Below are 19,287 nucleotides of genomic sequence, written 5' to 3'. Positions count from 1 at the left end.
GTAGCGACTCTTGGACTCGGTTCCCTTGTTCCACATGTACTCTCATCCGGAAATCCACTTTGGTTGCGTTGCTGGTGTTGGTCTTCCTTGCAGAATTCCCCTATCACGACTTCTGTGCTCTCTGGGGAACATAGGTGCACTTTACACCTACTTTTCAGGGTCTTGGGGTGGGATATTTTTCTAACCCTTACTGTTTTCTTACAGACCCAGCGACCCTCTACAAGCTTACATAGGTTTGGGGTCCATTTGTGGTTCGCATTCCACTTTTGGAGTATATGGTTTGTGTTGCCTCTATACCTATGTGCTCCTATTGCAATATACTGTAACTTTACATTGCTTGCATTACTTCCTTTTGCTATTACTGCATATTTTTGGTATTGTGTACATATATCTTGTGTATATTTGGCATCCTCATACAGAGGGTACTCACTGAGATACTTTTGGCATATTGTCATATCTGTGTATTGTGTTTTCTTATGATGTTGTGCATATGACACCAGTGGTATAGTAGGAGCTTTGCATGTCTCCTAGTTCAGCCTAAGCTGCTCTGCTATAGCTACCTTCTATCAGCCTAAGCTGCAAGAAACACCTCTTCTACACTAATAAGGGATAACTGGACCTGGTACAGAGTGTAAGTACCCCTTGGTACCCACTACAAGCCAGGCCAGCCTCCTTCAATGAGTGGCTGGTTCTTCTGAGGCCCAGAGAGAGGTTCAGGAGAGCCCACAATAAGACCAGGGACAGGTCTGAGCTCTGGTTACCTGAAGCAATGGCTGCAGTTTTTGTGTCACTTGTGAATTTATTGAAAGTGGGTTGAGCTGTGTGAGCGCTCTCACCTATGCCACTGTATCCACCACTAACACATACAAGTGCACTTCCCATGCCTGTCCAACATCATTGTTGTGAAAGTTCAAGAATTCAAACAATGCATTTAAGAAGTAAAGAGTGTCCATCCATTCAAACTCTTTGGACAATAGTTGTTTTGAACATACAGATATAAAACATTAAAAAAGAACATCAGGCATGTCTACATCTTGTTTTCATTCTGTACACTCCACAAGTGATTGACCTGGTGTAGGTTTGGTTTAACTCTGGTCACATCTCACTTTAGGCCCAAACCCTTCAATATGGGGGTCCCCACTCAAGGGGTGACAGTAATCCCAGGGGAGGGGGCACTCCCCTGAGGGATCCCTAAGGAATGATGAGTTACGAGGGGGACCGGTAGTGTCACGCCCGAGTGTCCTGGTAATTCCTCATTTTCCTGTGCTTTTATATCTTGGTTGTTTTCAGCTACTGAAAGGGTGAAAGGAAAGGATATGAGGTGTTCCCTCTGATGTCTCTTCCGGTGACCCTTGCATCTGACTCCAACGGGAATCAAGAGGGCACTGGTGATCCGGGTCTGAGAGGCAAGGACGGTGGTTCCTAATTATGAAATATGTTCACTCTTTAGGAAGGCAGCTGGTGAATATTTGTTTCTATCTTTCTATCTATCTCACCTTTCCAATCCCTTCATCATTTTGTCTGTTCTAAAACTACCCGGTGAAAATGGCCCCTTGGTGCTGAGACAAACACATGTAAACTGCTACACAAGAGCACAGCTGTAGATTTGACATTCCTTTTCCCTTGACCTCATAATAGTTACTTGTTTTGAGCACAGAAGGTTCAGAAACACTCTAAGGGGGCTCCCTGGTGCACATCGCTTTGGTAAAAGGTGTTGGTTCCAAACACTGCCTTAGAGGCCACAGAGGAGGTGTTTGTGTGAATCAAGAATGTTTTGTTATCCAGACCATAAGGCTATAAACACCTGAATGTCCCTTTGCTGCTGCCCCCTCCTGAAGGGTCATTTCAGGCTCTGTCTGGGGAAGGGACCTCTGCACAGGACCAGGAGACAGTCAAGGAAAACAGGGTTTAATGAGACATGTGTACCTAAGCTCTCATCATCCTGTCTGTTCCTGCACCAATCTAGAGGGAAAAGCACCCACAGGTGTCAGAACCCTGCTTGGAGACTTCTGGTGTAAACATGTTTGTGAGGTGGTTCTTCTCCCAGCGTTTCTGTATATTTTTTAAGAACAGGGTTTGTGTTTTTGATTCAGGATAACTGGTGCCAAAGCTGAGGTCACCTCGAGCTGCATTTAGCACAGTACATCCATCATCAGCTCCCACTGACTCTCTCTATAAGAGCAGCTCCTGGGTTTACATTCACAGAGATGACCACAAGACCCCCAGTCAAGGTCATTCACAAGAGGGCAGGAGGGAGAAGAAAAGAAGTCTGAGACCAGAAGATACAGGAGCCGAAATCTTCAATGTTTGAGGACATAACACACGACACTGGAGTGAACTAAATCTTCAATGTTGGAGGACAGAACGCACAACACTGGAGTGAACTAAATCTTCAATGTTTGTGGACACATCACACGACACTGGAGGAATATTTGAGATCTGGGAACAGAACAAATGGTACTCTAGTAACTTAGAACTTTGGTGTTTGAGAACAGAACATGTAACATGCTAGGCTGGGATTTTTACAAGGTAAGCTGATAATCTGACTTATCTAAATGTTTTCTCGACATGGCTCCTTCTGTTAGTAACACAGGCTTGGTGGTGATCTCACCACCTTCATTTCTAAATTCAGCAAAGCAATCTCCATAGGGCTTGTAGTTGGGGGCCTGAGCCTCACAGGATGATGCTTTATAGATTTAGGGCCTCATTTACGAGGACAGTGGCGGAAGGCTACTCTGCGCCCCCGGGTAAGGGCAGAAATGTGGTGTTTCTAAGATATGGTGCATTTCTGTCCTCTCCTCCTGCACTGGTGCACAAATTGCTGCTGTGCGCCAGCTCAGGTACCTTTGCACCATAGTGCAAGGATGCCTGCGTTGTGGGGATGATTGTTTTTGTGCAGGAAGGGGAGGTGTTTCCCTCTTTCTGTCTCCCTATTCATCCCTTCAACACCACCTCTGAGGTGGCGTGAGAATCTGACACATTCCCAGCTTTATAAATCTGGAAATGCATCAGATTCTTTCAGGTTCCATTGGTGTTGCATGGGAGCACCCCAAGCAACATACACGGAGCATCCCTTTCACGCAGATTTATGCATGAAAGGGGTCGTTGGCTTTGTGTGGCCTAAATATGGGTTGGCTCCGGGCCACCGAAGCATAAAAAAAATACGCTCCGGTGGCACAGTGTGCTGCTAGAGCATCGTAAATGAGGCCCCTTGTGCGTTGTGACCCAGCTATAGATAGTTATGGCACTTAAATATTGAGATTTGTTCCCAGGCCTGAAGCGTTCACACTGGTAGGTGCCATAGAGAGGTGACTGGGGGTGTAGTCTATGGAAGGAGGCTGGAGAGCTCCAGGGCTAAACCAGTGCCCTTGTAGAGAGTACAAGGCCAGCAGAGTTCCTGGGCACCACAGTATCAGGGTGCCAGAGTACCAGGCCACTACAGTGCCAGGGTGCCTGAGAACCAGTTTACCACAGTACCAGGGTACCTGAGTACCAGTTTACTACAATGTCAGGGTACACGAGTACCAGACCACCACAGTGCCAGGGTACCTGAGTACCACTTTACCACAATGCCAGTGTGCCTGAGTACCAGCCCACCACAGTGCCAGGGTACCTGAATACCAGTCAACCCCAGTGCCAGGGTACCTGAGTACCAGGGTGACACAGTACCACAGACTAGACAGTGAAGGGAGATGGACAACAGAGGAAGAACACAGGAAGAATGCAAATACAACTTAGAGAATACAGAGGGACAACAAACAGAGAACAGAGTGAGAACAGAGAGAGAGCAGAGGGGACAAGCGGGACAAGTGGGAGAGCACTGAGAGTGCAGAGCGAGAATTAAGAAAGAACAGAGAAAGAACACAAGGTAAACAGAGAGAGAAGAAAGGAGAATCATGAAAGGACAGAGAGAGAACTGATAGAAAATGGAACCGAGGCGGATCAGGAAGAACAGAGAGAGAACAGTGATAAAACACAGGGAGAACAAAGAACTCCTCACGCTCTGCTTAGCACATGGTCATTACTGAAATAGCTAATGTCATTCCAATACCTCTTACCTTAGGGGCCCAGATAGAGTCGCTGAGATCTCTTACCTTCGGGGCCCAGATAGAGTCTCTGAGATCTATTACATTTGGGGCCCAGTACAGTATCTGTGATCTCTTACCTTTGGGGCCCAGGTACAGACTCTGAGATCTCTTACCTTTGGGGCTCAGGTAAAGATTCTGAGATCTCTTACCTTCGGGCCCAGATATAGTCGCTGAGATCTCTTACCCTTGGGCCCAGTTAAAGACTCTAAAATCTATTACCCTCGAGACTCAGGTACAGTTTCAGAGATCCCTTACCTTTGGGGCCCAGGCACAGACTCAGAGATCTCTTACTCTCGAAACTCAAGTACAGTCTAAGAGATCTCTTCCCTTCGGCGCCCAGTTACAGTCGCTGAGATCTCTCACCTTCAGGGCCCAGATATAGTCTCTCAGATCTCTTACCTTCGGTGCCAGGTACAGTGTCTGAGATCTCTTCCTTTAAGGGCTCAGGTACAGACTCTTATGTATCTTACCGTCAGGGCCCGGGTACAGACTCAGAGATCTCTTACCTTCAGGGCCTAGGTACAGTTTCTGAGATCTCTTACCTTCGGAGCAAGGTACAGCCTCTGAGATCTCTTCCCTTCAGGGCTCAGGTATAGACTCTGGGGTATCTTACCTTCAGGGCCCAGGTACAGACTCTGAGATATCTTACCTTCAGGTCCCAGGTAAAGACTCTGAGATCTCTTCCCTTCAGGGCCAAATACAGACTCAGAGATCTCTTACCTTTGGAGCCCAGGTACTGATACTGAGATCTGTTACCTTCAGGGCCCAGGTACAGTTGCTGAGATCTCTCACCTTCGGGCCCTCGTATAGACTCAGAGATCTCTTTCCTTCAGGGCCCAGGAAAAGACTTTGACATCTCCTACCTTTGAGAGTCAGGTACAGACTTTAAGATCTGTTATTTGTGGGGCACAGGCACATGGGTTTCTTTGGCCAGGCATCTTAAAGACTCTGAAATGTCTTATTTTTGTTCATCCAGGAACACTGGTTTATTTGGTATCTCATGGACTAGACAAGACCAGAATCTGAGCCTCAGAATTCTAATGTGTTGCCTCATAATTACATATTTCCTACAGCAAATCTTTGGACTTTCTCACTTGAGGCTGCTTCTGCTAGAAACTCCATGTGTTCCTCTGCGACTCTTGAAGGAGAACCTGATGATTACCAGCTACAATGTGTGCCAATGAGCTGCACTCATCGCCTCGTGACATTTATTCATATTTGCAGCTTTGGGACTGGTCGGACGATGGAAGTGAGGAGATAAAATGTGGGCTCCTGATGAAGTCTTTCAACTGGAGCCTCTGTGATGGATTTGCAAGACTTGTCCCAAGCTCTACCTCCTTCAGGTACATCATGCTGCTTTTCATCTTATTCTCGATGATGCTTCAATGCGCTGCCGGAGACGTTTCTGAGCACACACCCCGGTGTAGCCTCCAAACCAGCAAACAGCTGGGCATGTACAAGGCTGGAGACCTCATGATTGGGGCGGTCATACAGCGCCATATGCACAATTTGCAGTACTGGAAAGGATTCAGCGTGTTGAAATATCCATGGAAATGCTTCTGGTGAGTAGGGACAGACCTTTCTTTCATGTACTGAGTCCCTGCAGTCATAACATTGCCATCAGTCAAATTAAACTTGTAGTTTGTCGATATCAGAAAAACAGTAAAGTTACAGGAAAGTGTGGTTTATCTTTGTGAATCAGCCCAGAGAGTGTCCCAAGCTGTGTCCCGGAAGCCTGACCATGCTGAGTGTTCATGGGACACCACACTGTGCTGCTTGCATGCTGAAACAATGTGAACAGCATGCCTCTTACATGAACACACAACTTGGCAACCAAATTGCAATTTATTACTTCTAGCCATGCAACATCCATGGCTTTTGACACATTCTCACATTTACGAGAACTTGCAAACCTGGGAATGCGTCAAAATGGTATGCCTCACCAGAAGAGGTGTAACAAGGAGACATTTCTATATATCTGCTAATGTTTTAGTCTTTCTTCGTGTGCTACAGAATGCGGCAAGTGGAATAAACTAGAACTAAACAATTTTCTTCTCGCTACACCTCACCTGGGGAGCTGAATCTCTTTGCTGCATTACCAGGTTTACCACGTTTGGAAAATCTGGGAATGCATTACAAACTATGCGAATTGCATCAAAAAATAAGTTTGCAATGCCCATGGACCTTCTTCCTTGCACAGAGTAATGCTAGACATCAATCTGAGCTGCACTCAGTGATTCTAGAGTTTTAAAAGCATTCAAAGCCACGCAAAATGGCTTTGCAGGCTTCACAAATATGTCTTAGAGATTTGTGTTACCCATGTAACATGTTGCGGGGTGCAAGCATGATGCAAAGCTCTCATAAATATGCCCTTTGGTGTACTACACACCAGGGTTGAGGCGCTGATACTGTATGTGTTTTGGGATGCTGCTGGACTGAACCCTTATCACACTACTGTAATATTTGGGACAGTACAAAGCTGAGTTGCAGTGTTATGGTTCACTGTCCCACATTTGACATCCTGTGTGTGGTGATGGTATGTAAGGTTGAACATTACACCAAGTCATTCATGGGCTTACCTTTCCCAGGGGCCTCTGGTGCAGAAAAGACTCAGCTTTCCACACCATTAACACAAATCAACAACTGTGGAAACTAACTTTTGAAGAAAAGTTTTTCAGTTACAATAATCCTCATTCACCTCAGTGTCCCTGATCTCCCCGCACTCTTCTCTTCACTTCCATAGAAAGGAGGGCTAGGAGTGAGCATAAGGCACTGTACAAAAACGTGCTTTGCAGAATGTGGGTATGCACTTGCCCGGGCTAGGAGCTGGGCTGCCAGGTGAAGGAATGATGCTTCGTGCACAGACAAATTATCAGGGAAATGAATATTGACCAAAAGGACATGTGAAACCAATGCACACAAGACAGTCATTCACATGGTTATTCTGACTTGTAAAATATCTCAAAGTGAAGGGGCTTCTACGCTGACCCTAGACGGCATGGGGATGGCCACTGCTTACCTCATTAGTTAAATATGTACTTCATGGCTCTATAGTGCCTTTGCTGGCATTCATATTACACGTTTGCAGTAAAAAGAATCATTTGCATTCTAATTTTGCTGTGAGATCACCGAGGGCCGGAATTGCACAGGACTTGTGTTGCTTTTGCATCATCCAATACAACCTACGGAAACTGAAGCCGTCAAGTGGGGTTTATCCACGCCAAGCCACCTTGTATGGCTCTGCATGGTTTTAGTAAATCCAGGATAACACAAGGCTGCACATTCCATTACATTGCATTACCTTGTAGGAGAGAGGCATTCCATGCGTGGAGTGTGGACAGTCCCACGCATCCACCCATGGATTTTGGTTCATTCCCAGATTTACAAAGAGTAGTAAACCTAGGAAAGCGTTGGAATGGTGCACTTTCCAGACCAGTGGAGGGTGGAGGAAGATCTTACGCATCACACATAGGAAAAGGAAAATGCTTTTAAGGATTGTTTTTGTGTAGTAAGGTGTCCCTTCCTGCACAAAAATAATTGAGTTTGTAATGCAGGCACCCTTGCACCGTGGCACAGGGGGGCCTGGATTGGCGCTAGGCAGCACACAGTGCACCAGCAAAAGGTGGCAGCAGAAATGTGCAATATCTTTCTAAATATGGGGTATTTCTGATGTCCTTCTTTCAAGCAATGCAGCACAGCACATTGCCATGCTGGGCTGCTTAGCTTGAAATGTTAGCTAATCTGCACATATATATATATGTATATATATATATATGTTTCTTGTTGCATGCAGAGAAATGCTTCATTCTCAGAGTTGCTGGTTTAAATAATCCCAACATTGCTACTGCCCAAACGCTAACTGTATTTTTTACTCAAGAGCTGAAAGCCACCATTTTCCTGACATTTATCTCCTCACTACATCCCCCTACCACATCTGCATCTAGTACCATTGCCTTGTGGTATTGATCCCACTTCCATGTGTTCCTCTCTCATCAGTCAGTACTTTCCTCTTCATCCCAATGCATGTACCAACCTTCTTCTGTTCCCACCCACATGGCCCATCTCTACTCTCCTCTTCATCCCTCTGCATGTATCCCACTGCTTCTGTTCTCACAAACATCTGTACTCTTTTCTTTATCTCAGTGCATCTATCCTACTGCTTCTGTTCACACCCACATGCCCACATCTTTGCTCTCTTCTCCATCCCACTGCATGTATCCACCAGCATTTGTTCTCACCCACATGACCCTCTGTACTCATCTTTTTATCACACTGCATGTATTCCAGTTTTTCTGTTCTCACCCACAAGCCCTGTCTGTTCTCTGCTTTTCATTACACTCTATCTGTCCCACTGCTTCTATGCTCGACAACATGCCCACATCTGTACTCTCATTTTCATCCCACTGCTTCTGTTCTCACCACATACCACTCTGCACTCTCCTCACCACTCAGAGCAGTCCAGTGTGCCAGCAGCACCTCTGTTTCCAAGACGGCAGAGGTCTGGAGCACACTGGAGGAGCTCTGGACACCTCCCAGGGGAGGTGCATGTAGGAGGCTGGACTGGCTTGTAGTGAGTACCAAGGGGTACTTGCACCTTGCACCAGGCCCAGTTATCACTTATTAGTGTATAGGGTGTCTAGCAGCTTAGGCTGATAGATAATGGTAGCTTAGCAGAGCAGCTTAGGCTGAACTAGGAGACGTGTGAAGCTACTACAGTACCACTTAGTGTCATATGCACAATATCATAAGAAAACACAATACACAGTTATACTAAAAATAAAGGTACTTTATTTTTATGACAATATGCCAAAGTATCTTAGAGTGTACCCTCAGTGAGAGGATAGGAAATATACACAAGATATATATACACAATAGCAAAAATATGCAGTATAGTCTTAGAAAACAGTGCAAACAATGTATAGTTACAATAGGATGCAATGGGGAAACATAGGGATAGGGGCAACACAAACCATTTACTCCAAAAGTGGAATGCGAACCACGAATGGACCCCAAACCTATGTGATCTTGTAGAGGGTCGCTGGGACTATTCGAAAATAGTAAGAGTTAGAAAAACAACCCTCCCCAAGACCCTGAAAAGTGAGTGCAAAGGGCACTAAAGTTCCCCTAAGGACAAAGAAGTCGTGTTAGAGGAATAATGCAGGAAAGACACAAACCAGCAATGCAACAACTGTGGATTTCCAATCTAGGGTACCTGTGGAACAAGGGGACCAAGTCCAAAAGTCACAAGCAAGTCGGAGATGAGCAGATGCCCGGGAAATGCCAGCTGCGGGTGCAAAGAAGCTTCGACTGGACAGAAGAAGCTGAGGTTTCTGCAGGAACGAAAAGGGCTAGAGACTTCCCCTTTGGTGGACGGATCCCTCTTGCCTTGGAGAGTCGTGCAGAAGTCCGGAAGGACGCTAACAAGCCTTGCTAGCTGCAAATCGTGCGTTTGGCGTTTTTGGACGCTGCTGGGGCCCAGGAGGGACCAGGAGGTCGCAAATTGGACCTGAAGAGAGAGGGGACGTCGAGCAAGACAAAGAGCCCTCATTGAAGCAGGTAGCACCCGGAGAAGTGCCAGAAACAGGCACTACGAGGATGCGTGAAACGGTGCTTGCCGAAGTTGCACAAAGGAGTCCCACGTCGCCGGAGACCAACTTAGAAAGTCGTGCAATGCAGGTTAGAGTGCCGTGGACCCAGGCTTGGCTGTGCACAAAGGATTTCCGCCGGAAGTGCACAGGGGACGGAGTAGCTGCAAAGTCGCGGTTCCCAGCAATGCAGCCCAGCGAGGAGAGGCAAGGACTTACCTCCACCAAGCTTGGACTGAAGAGTCACTGGACTGTGGGGGTCACTTGGACAGAGTCGCTGGATTCGAGGGACCTCGCTCGTCGTGTTGAGAGGAGACCCAAGGGACCGGTAATGCAGCTTTTTGGTGCCTGCGGTTGCAGGGGGAAGATTCAGTCGACCCACGGGAGATTTCTTCAGAGCTTCTGGTGCAGAGAGGAGGCAGACTACCCCCACAGCATGCACAAGCAGGAAAACAGTCGAGAAGGCGGCAGGATCAGCGTTACAGAGTTGCAGTAGTCATCTTTGCTACTATGTTGCAGGTTTGCAGGCTTCCAGCGCGGTCAGCAGTCGATTCCTTATCAGAAGGTGAAGAGGGAGATGCAGAGGAACTCGGATGAGCTCTTGCATTCGTTATCTGAAGTTTCCCCAGAGACAGAGACCCTAAATAGCCAGAAAAGAGGGTTTGGCTACCTAGGAGAGAGGATAGGCTACTAACACCTGAAGGAGCCTATCAGCAGGAGTCTCTGACGTCACCTGGTGGCACTGGCCACTCAGAGCAGTCCAGTGTGCCAGCAGCACCTCTGTTTCCAAGATGGCAGAGGTCTGGAGCACACTGGAGGAGCTCTGGACACCTCCCAGGGGAGGTGCAGGTCAGGGGAGTGGTCCCTCCCCTTTCCTTTGTCCAGTTTCGCGCCAGAGCAGGGGCTAAGGAGTCCCTGAACCGGTGTAGACTGGCTTATGCAGAATTGGGCACCTCTGTGCCCAACAAAGCATTTCCAGAGGCTGGGGGAGGCTACTCCTCCCCTGCCTTCACACCATTTTCCAAAGGGAGAGGGTGTCACACCCTCTCTCAGAGGAAGTTCTTTGTTCTGCCATCCTGGGCCAGGCCTGGCTGGACCCCAGGAGGGCAGATGCCTGTCTGAGGGGTTGGCAGCAGCAGCAGCTGCAGTGAAACCCCAGGAAGGGCAGTTTGGCAGTACCAGGGTCTGTGCTACAGACCACTGGGATCATGGAATTGTACCAACAATGCCAGGATGGCATAGAGGGGCAATTCCATGATCATAGACATGTTACATGGCCATATTCGGAGTTACCATTGTGAAGCTACATATATGTAATGACCTATATGTAGTGCACGCGTGTAATGGTGTCCCCGAACTCACAAAGTTCAGGGAATTGGCTCTGAACAATGTGGGGGCACCTTGGCTAGTGCCAGGGTGCCCTCACACTAAGTAACTTTGCACCTAACCTTTACCAGGTAAAGGTTAGACATATAGGTGACTTATAAGTTACTTAAGTGCAGTGTAAAATGGCTGTGAAATAACGTGGACGTTATTTCACTCAGGCTGCAGTGGCAGGCCTGTGTAAGAATTGTCAGAGCTCCCTATGGGTGGCAAAAGAAATGCTGCAGCCCATAGGGATCTCCTGGAACCCCAATACCCTGGGTACCTCAGTACCATATACTAGGGAATTATAAGGGTGTTCCAGTAAGCCAATGTAAATTGGTAAAATTGGTCACTAGCCTGTCAGTGACAATTTGAAATAAATGAGAGAGCATAACCACTGAGGTTCTGGTTAGCAGAGCCTCAGTGAGACAGTTAGGCACCACACAGGGAACACATACATATAGGCCACAACCTTATGAGCACTGGGGTCCTGACTAGCAGGGTCCCAGTGACACATAACAAACATACTGAAAACATAGGGTTTTCACTATGAGCACTGGGCCCTGGCTGGCAGGATCCCAGTGAGACAGTGAAAACACCCTGACATACACTCACAAACAGGCCAAAAGTGGGGGTAACAAGGCTAGAAAGAGGCTACTTTCTCACAGTGCAGGTCAGGGGAGTGGTCACTCCCCTTTCCTTTGTCCAGTTTCGCGCCAGAGCAGGGCTAAGGGGTCCCTGAACCAGTGTAGACTGGCTTATGCAGAAATGGGCACCAAATGTGCCCATGAAAGCATTTCCAGAGGCTGGGGGAGGCTACTCCTCCCCTGCCTTCACACCATTTTCCAAAGGGAGAGGGTGTAACACCCTCTCTCAGAGGAAGTCCTTTGTTCTGCCATCCTGGGTCAAGCCTGGCTGGACCCCAGGAGGGCAGAAACCTGTCTGAGGGGTTGGCAGCAGCAGCAGCTGCAGTGAAACCCAGGGAAAGGCAGTTTGGCAGTACCAGGGTCTGTGCTACAGACCACTGGGATCATGGGATTGTGCCAACTATGCCAGGATGGTATAGAGGGGGCAATTCCATGATCATAGACATATTACATGGCCATATTCGGAGTTACCATTGTGAATCTACATATAGGAAGTGACCTATATGTAGTGCACGCGTGTAATGGTGTCCCCGCACTCACAAAGTCCGGGGAATTTGCCCTGAACGATGTGGGGGCACCTTGGCTAGTGCCAGGGTGCCCACACACCAAGTAACTTAGCACCCAACCTTCACCAGGTGAAGGTTAGACATATAGGTGACTTATAAGTTACTTAAGTGCAGTGGTAAATGGCTGTGAAATAACGTGGACGTTATTTCACTCAGGCTGCAGTGGCAGGCCTGTGTAAGAATTGTCAGAGCTCCCTATGGGTGCCAAAAGAAATGCTGCAACCCATAGGGATCTCCTGGAACCCCAATACCCTGGGTACCTCAGTACCATATACTAGGGAATTATAAGGGTGTTCCAGTATGCCAATGTGAATTGGTGAAATTGGTCACTAGCCTGTTAGTGACAATTTAGAAAGCAGAGAGAGCATAACCACTGAGGTTCTGGTTAGCAGAGCCTCAGTGAGACAGTTAGTCATCACAGAGGGAACACAAACAGGGCACACTTATGAGCACTGGGGCCCTGGCTGGCAGGGTCCCAGTGACACATACACTAAAACAACATATATACAGTGAAATATGGGGGTAACATGCCAGGCAAGATGGTACTTTCGTACAGTCCTGCTTCAATCCCTATCTGTAAGGCCATTCAAAGCCACACAAAGTAGCCTTGTGTGGCCTCATAGATATGTTGAGCGGTTTGCTCAGCCACTGCGTCACTAAAACTGATATAAAGGCAGAGCAATGCTCTCATATTTATGGGCCAAAATTTTGAAGCTAAATGTTTTGTGTTGATGTTGGGGTTGGTGTTGTTGCTGGTGTTACTGTTGTTGGTGCTGGAATAGGTGTTGGTGCTGTTTCTGGTGTTTTTGCAGGTGTTGTTGCTTTTAGTATAGTTGCTGTTGGGGTTAGTTATGCAGTAGATGTTGGTTTTGGTATGGTTTAATATGGTGTTGTGATCGTTGGTGGTGGTTTTGTTCCTGATTTTGGTTGCTATTGTTGGTGGTAGTTTTTTATCCAGGTGTTGGCTTTGATATTGTTGCCAGTATTGGTTTTGGAGGTGGTGCTGGTGTTGGTGTTAGTTTTGGTGCAGTGGGCTGTACTGCTTTCGATGCTGGTGTTGGTACTGTTTTTTCTGCAGGTGTTGGTTTTGGTGGAGGTATTGGTGCCGTGTTGTGGTTGATGTTGTTGATGGTGTTGTTGGTTCTGTTGTTATTGATTTTGGTGCTGGTGTTAGTGTTAAATATTGTGCAGATGTTGGTTTTGGTGTTATTGCTGGTATTAGTTTTAATTTGATGCAGGTGTTGGTAATGTTGTAAGTATTAATGTATTAATGTTGTTGCTGGTGTTGGTGTTAGTTTGGCACAGTTGTTGATTTTGTTGCAGGTACTGATGTTGCTTGTGCTGGTGTTAGTTATGGTGCAGGTGTGGGTACTGATGTTGGTACTGGTGATGGTATTTTCACTGGTACTAGATATGCTCCAACACAGCACCATAAACGGTAGTACACATAACATGTACAAACATGCAGGGGTTTGATGGGGACAGGCTACCACTATGTGTAGAGGTCCAATATTACTGGCAGGTTCCTTTCCCATGGCCGTAGTTATTACAATAGTTGTTCTTTTCACCAGACTTGTTTTAAGTCTGGTGATCTTGTAGCTCTCTGATTCGCAAGTTGCAGAGATGCTTCATGTTTTTGTGCGGCGGGGTGGAGTGGGGTGGTGCACTGGTGGAGCAGGGCAGATTTCTCCCAGAATCTCTGATATGGATGGGAGAACTTTGAGGTGATTTGCTGCCACATACAGCAGGTGGAAGCAGCACATTTAGGTCATCAGAACCTAGGATGAAGCAGAGAGAGCAAGGGAAGCTGCAGAACTGCTCTACAACACAAAAACAAATACCTCCTGTACAGTGCATTACTCTATATTCTTGTTACTCTGCTCACGTTGAAAGCAGTGACAAAGCGGTAATTTTCTGATGTGTTTCCTGTTCTTTCAGGGGTTCATTTGAGCAGGTTTTGCAGGTCCTGGTCTTCATCTACGCCGTGGAGGAGATTAACCTAAACCCCGCTCTTTTACCAAACCTCACCCTGGGGTACCATATTTTTGACTCCTGTGCTAGTGAGATGAAGGCTCTTCAGAGCACCCTGAGCATCATGTCACAGCAAAATGAACCAGTTCTAAACTACAGGTGTCAGAGCGAAGGTGCCCTTGTGGGCTTCATCGGCGACCTGTCCTCTTCGACCACCTACTCCATGGCCCAGCTCCTGGCGCTGTACAAGTATCCGCAGGTAGGCGCCCGCCTCACTTCTCCTCTTTCAATGCTTTTCTTAAGACTCTGCCGGTCATTCAGTACCAGGGGGCTCAGCTCAAGGCCTCAGAGAGATGTCCTGTAATAAGTTGCATCAGAAATGATGCTCAGGACCCAAAACTTTCCAAGAGACGTCAATTTATCCTTTGGACAACAGTGATATCATGTAACCTTGGACCAGGTTAGACAAAGTGACCACTTGCAGCTACTTGTCTCGTACGTCATGTGACGTACAAAGGACTATATCACAGTCCCGATCACGTCCTGTGCCTGTGAGCAGAAGGGAGCCATGAACCTGATTCCAACTAAATCATGATGTCTACATTGTGTGCACTAACTACAGTGCATGCACTAATTACTGCATATGCACTACCTACAGTGCATGCACTAACTACAGCATACGTACTAACTACAGCACACCCACTAAATACAGCACATGCACTAACTACAGCAGATGCACTATCTACAGTGCATGCACTAACTACAGCATGTGTGCTAACTACAGCATGTGCACTAACAACAGCATACGCATAAACTACAGTGCATGCACTAACTACAGCATGTGCACTAACTCCAGCATACACACTAACTACAGCATGCACAGTAACTACAGCACGTGCACTAACTACAGCACGTGCACTAACTACAGCATGCACACTAACTACAACAGATACACTAACTACAGTGCATGCACTAACTACAGTAGATGAACTATCAGCAGATACACTATCTACAGTGCATGCACTAAATACAGCATGCACAGTAACTACAGCACACACACTAACTACAGTGCATGCACTAGCTACAGCACATGCACTAACTACAGTGCATGCACTAACTGCAGTGCTAACTGCAGTGCATGCACTAACTACCGCAGATGCACGGAATACTGCACATGCATTAACTGCAGCGTGCACACTGTCTACAGTGTGCTTGCTATCTATAGCAGATGCACTAAGTACTGCCTGGGCACTATCTAGAGCAGATGCACTAGCTTCGGAGTATGCAACAACTATAGCGCAAGCATTAACTACAGCGCACACTATCTACACCACATGCACTAACTAGAGCTCATGCACTAACTACAGTGCATGCACTAACTACAGGAGATGCACTATATACAGCACACAATATCTACAGCATGTGCATTACCTACGGTGCTCGCACTATTTACAGCCTGTACAATATATATACCAGATGCACTAACTACAGCGCATGCACTAACTACAGGACATACATTAGCTACAGCATGCACTAGCTGCAGAATCAGCATTAATTACAGCATGTGAATTAACTACAGTGCACACACTATCTACAGCCTGAGAAATATCCATAGCAGAAGCACTAACTACAGGGCATGCACTTACTATAGCGCATGCACTAACCACAGCTCACACTAGCTATAGCACATGCACTAACTACAGCACATTCACTAACTACAGCAAAGTCTATATACAGCACGCACGCTAACTACAGTGCACGCATTAACTACAGCACATGCATTAACTACAGCACACACACTTACTACAGCTCACACTAACTACAACTCACACTAACTACAGCGCATGCACTAACTACAGCACATTCACTAACTACAGCGAAGTCTATCTACAGCACGCACGCTAACTACAGCACGCATTAACTACAGCACATGCATTAACTACGGCACGCACACTAACTACAGTGCATGTATTAACTACAGCACATGCATTAACTACAGCACGCACACTAACTACAGTGCATGCATTAACTACGGCACATGCATTAACTACAGCACACACACTAACTAAACTGCATGCACTAACTACGGCACATGCATTAACTAAAGCACACACACTAACTACACTGCATGCACTAACTATGGCACACGCATTAACTACAGCATGCACACTAACTACACTGCATGCACTAACTATGGCACATTCATTAACTACAGCATGCACTAACTACAGCTCATGCATTAAATACAGCACTTGCATTAATTACAGCCTGTGCACTAGCTATAGCACATGCACTAACTACAGCATATACTTTAATTACAGCAAACACACTAACTACAGGGCATGCATTAACTACAGTGCATGCATTAACTACAGCACATTGTTAGACCTGACAGCCGTAGGGTGGTCATCCCTCAACGTTTTGCTTTCCTCCTCTTCTTTTTCTGCCCTCAGTTTAGCTGGCTTTAGGACTATGGACACTTTCCCACTGCTAGCCAGTCCTAAAGTACATGTGTTCTCTCCCTAAAAACATGGTAACTTTGGCTCACACTAAATTGGCATATTTAATTTACTTGTAAGTCCCTAGCAAAGTGCACCACATGTGCCCAGGGCCTGTAAATTAACGGCTACTATTGGCCCTGCAGCACTGATTGTGCCACTCTAATAGGTAGCCCCTTAACCATGTCACAGGCCTCTCATTGCAAGGCCTGTGTGTAGTTTCACTGCCACTTCGACTTGGCATTTAAAAGTACTTGCCAAGCCTTAAACTCCCCTTTTTACACATAAGTCACCCCTAAGCTAGGCCCCAGGTAACCCATAGAGCAGGGTGCTGTGTAGGTAAAAGGCAGGACATGTACCTGTGTGTTTTATGTGTCCTGGTAGTGAAAAACTCCTAAATCTGATTTCCACTACTCTGAGGCCTGCTCCTTTCATAGACTAGCATTAGGACTGCCCTTATATACTTCTTGTGTGGTAGATTCTGATCAGAAAGGGGTGACCAGGTCATATTTAGTATGGCCAGAATGGTAATAGTAAATCCTGCTTATTGGTGAGGTTGGATTTTATATTACTATTTCAGAAATGCCACTTTTAGAAAATGAGCATTTCTCTGCAATTAAAAAACATATGTGCCTTGCAGCCGGTCTCCTGTCAATGTCTGGGCTGGGCTGGTTGACACCTCCCTTGTGTATTTCACCCAGACAACCACAAACACAGGACACCCAGTTACACCTGCACTCACCTGCATATTGAATGGGTCTTCCTGGGCTGGAAGGGTGAAGAGCCTAACACTTACATTTCAAAGGCTAGTGGCCTGCCCCCACACAATGGACTGACAAGCCCCCTACTGGGACCCTGGCAGACAGGATTGTACTGAAAGGGGAACTTGTGCACTTCAAAACCATTCTTTGAAGTCTTCCCACTTCAAAGGCATTTTGGGGTATATAAATCATTTCTGGGTATATAAACTGGGTCTTTGACCCCACCAACTCAGACACTTCTGGACCTGAACCTGCAACCTGTCCAGAGGAACTGCCTGGCTACCTAAAGGACTCATCTAGGCTACTTTGCTAAGAAGGACTGCTGCCCTGCTGCCCTCTGACTTTGCTGAGAAGCGCTCTCCAAGGGCTTGGATTGAGCTTGCCTCCTGTTTTCTGAAGTTTCAGGGCCAAGCAGACTTTATCTCTTCAGGAAACTACATGTGCACCAAAACATGACGTATAGCCTGTCAGAAACAACGCACAGCCATTTTGCGACTAAGAAATCACTGCACAGCTGAACCGGAATGATGCAGGCCCGACTTCCCAAGTGAAGTTTTGATGCAGTGCCTGCCGTGCGACAGAAAATTCGATGCACAGCCGAACCAGTACGAGGCAGCCATTTCCCCGAATGGAAAACTGACGCAGCTCCTGCTGTGTGACAGGAAATTTGACACATCACCACACTGGATCGACACAACACCATTGACATCTTACAGTGTGCCCAGGATTTCCCCGCATAATCACTGGGTGACAAAGATCCCCTCATCACAGTGCGGAACCAAGACTACATGCCGAAAAATGATACAATGTCACAGTTTCAGGCGGGTCTGATCAGCACTCTGGTTGGGACACCCCTTGAGGTCACCGAATATCCTAAAGAGGTAGTATACTGGGGAAGAAGAGCAGCTAAAGGCATACACGGAAAGGACAGCTATGAACAGGCACAGGAAAGTAAAAGCAGAGCAACCCTTGTGTGAACCAACAGGAAACAGATTACTAATGGACAAACACGCTGGGGTTGTACACAGAGTAAGGCGCAGAACCTCCCACAGTGACAGGGAATGTCAATGCCTCTGTGCAGTTTGCTCTTACAGATAGTCACCCTGCCAGACCCATAGAAAGGAGGCAGCAGAAGTGATTCTGTCTCTGGACCCTAGAGCACAGACAAGGAAAGTACTTACATACACAAGACACGCTCTTTTGGGTCCAGCTGGAAACACAGTGGCGATTCCTGAGAAAACAGCAATAGCACACTGTCACTGTTAGGCTCGAAAGACAACGTTTAACACTGGACAAGGATGGGGGCTGGAATTGCCTCCTGGAACCAGGAGCCAACCCCAGAACAAAGGAGGACATTTATACACTGGTGAAGACTGATAGAACACTTACCAGACACAAATAACCAAGAAGAAACAGAAACAGAAGTGAACAAACTAAGAGGCACAGGCAAGAACTAGGAACAAACTCAGGATGAAGCAAAGGCGGGACTAGGACTTGAAAACAGGGAGCAAACTTCTGGCTGGAACAAACAGAGATAGGACTGGAAAACTGAGAGCAGGCTCTGGCTGGAACAGGCAAGGACAGGGCTGGAATTCAGGGAGTAGGAAATGAGCAGTAAACAGGACTGGGAAACAGAGAGAAGGTTCAGGCTGAAACAAGGCAGGAGCAGGGCAGAGAAACAGGGAGCAGGCTTTGGAAGAAACAAACAGGTACAAGGCTAAGAAATAGGGAGCAGACTCTGGCTGGAACAATCAGGAGCAGGGCACAGAAACAGGAAACAGGATCAAGCTGGAACAGAACAGGATC

At 46.9% G+C, this 19,287-nt stretch overlaps 1 protein-coding gene across 1 annotated transcript in view; it reads left to right on the top strand.

The window, feature by feature from the left end:
* The first annotated feature begins 5,258 nt into the window (after positions 1 to 5,258).
* LOC138279491 (vomeronasal type-2 receptor 26-like) overlaps positions 5,259 to 19,287 on the top strand; it is a 139,825-nt gene continuing 125,796 nt past the window's right edge. The window contains exons 1-2 of the mRNA XM_069219407.1: positions 5,259 to 5,650; positions 14,190 to 14,481. Of these exons, the coding sequence (XP_069075508.1) occupies positions 5,259 to 5,650; positions 14,190 to 14,481 (684 nt within the window). The remainder of the gene's footprint in view (positions 5,651 to 14,189; positions 14,482 to 19,287) is intronic.

The sequence above is a fragment of the Pleurodeles waltl genome, chromosome 2_2 (assembly GCF_031143425.1).
Source record: "Pleurodeles waltl isolate 20211129_DDA chromosome 2_2, aPleWal1.hap1.20221129, whole genome shotgun sequence".
Taxonomy (NCBI): Eukaryota; Metazoa; Chordata; class Amphibia; order Caudata; family Salamandridae; genus Pleurodeles; species Pleurodeles waltl.
The sequence above is the reverse complement of the archived record's forward strand: the minus strand, read 5'-3'. Positions and strand labels throughout refer to the sequence as shown.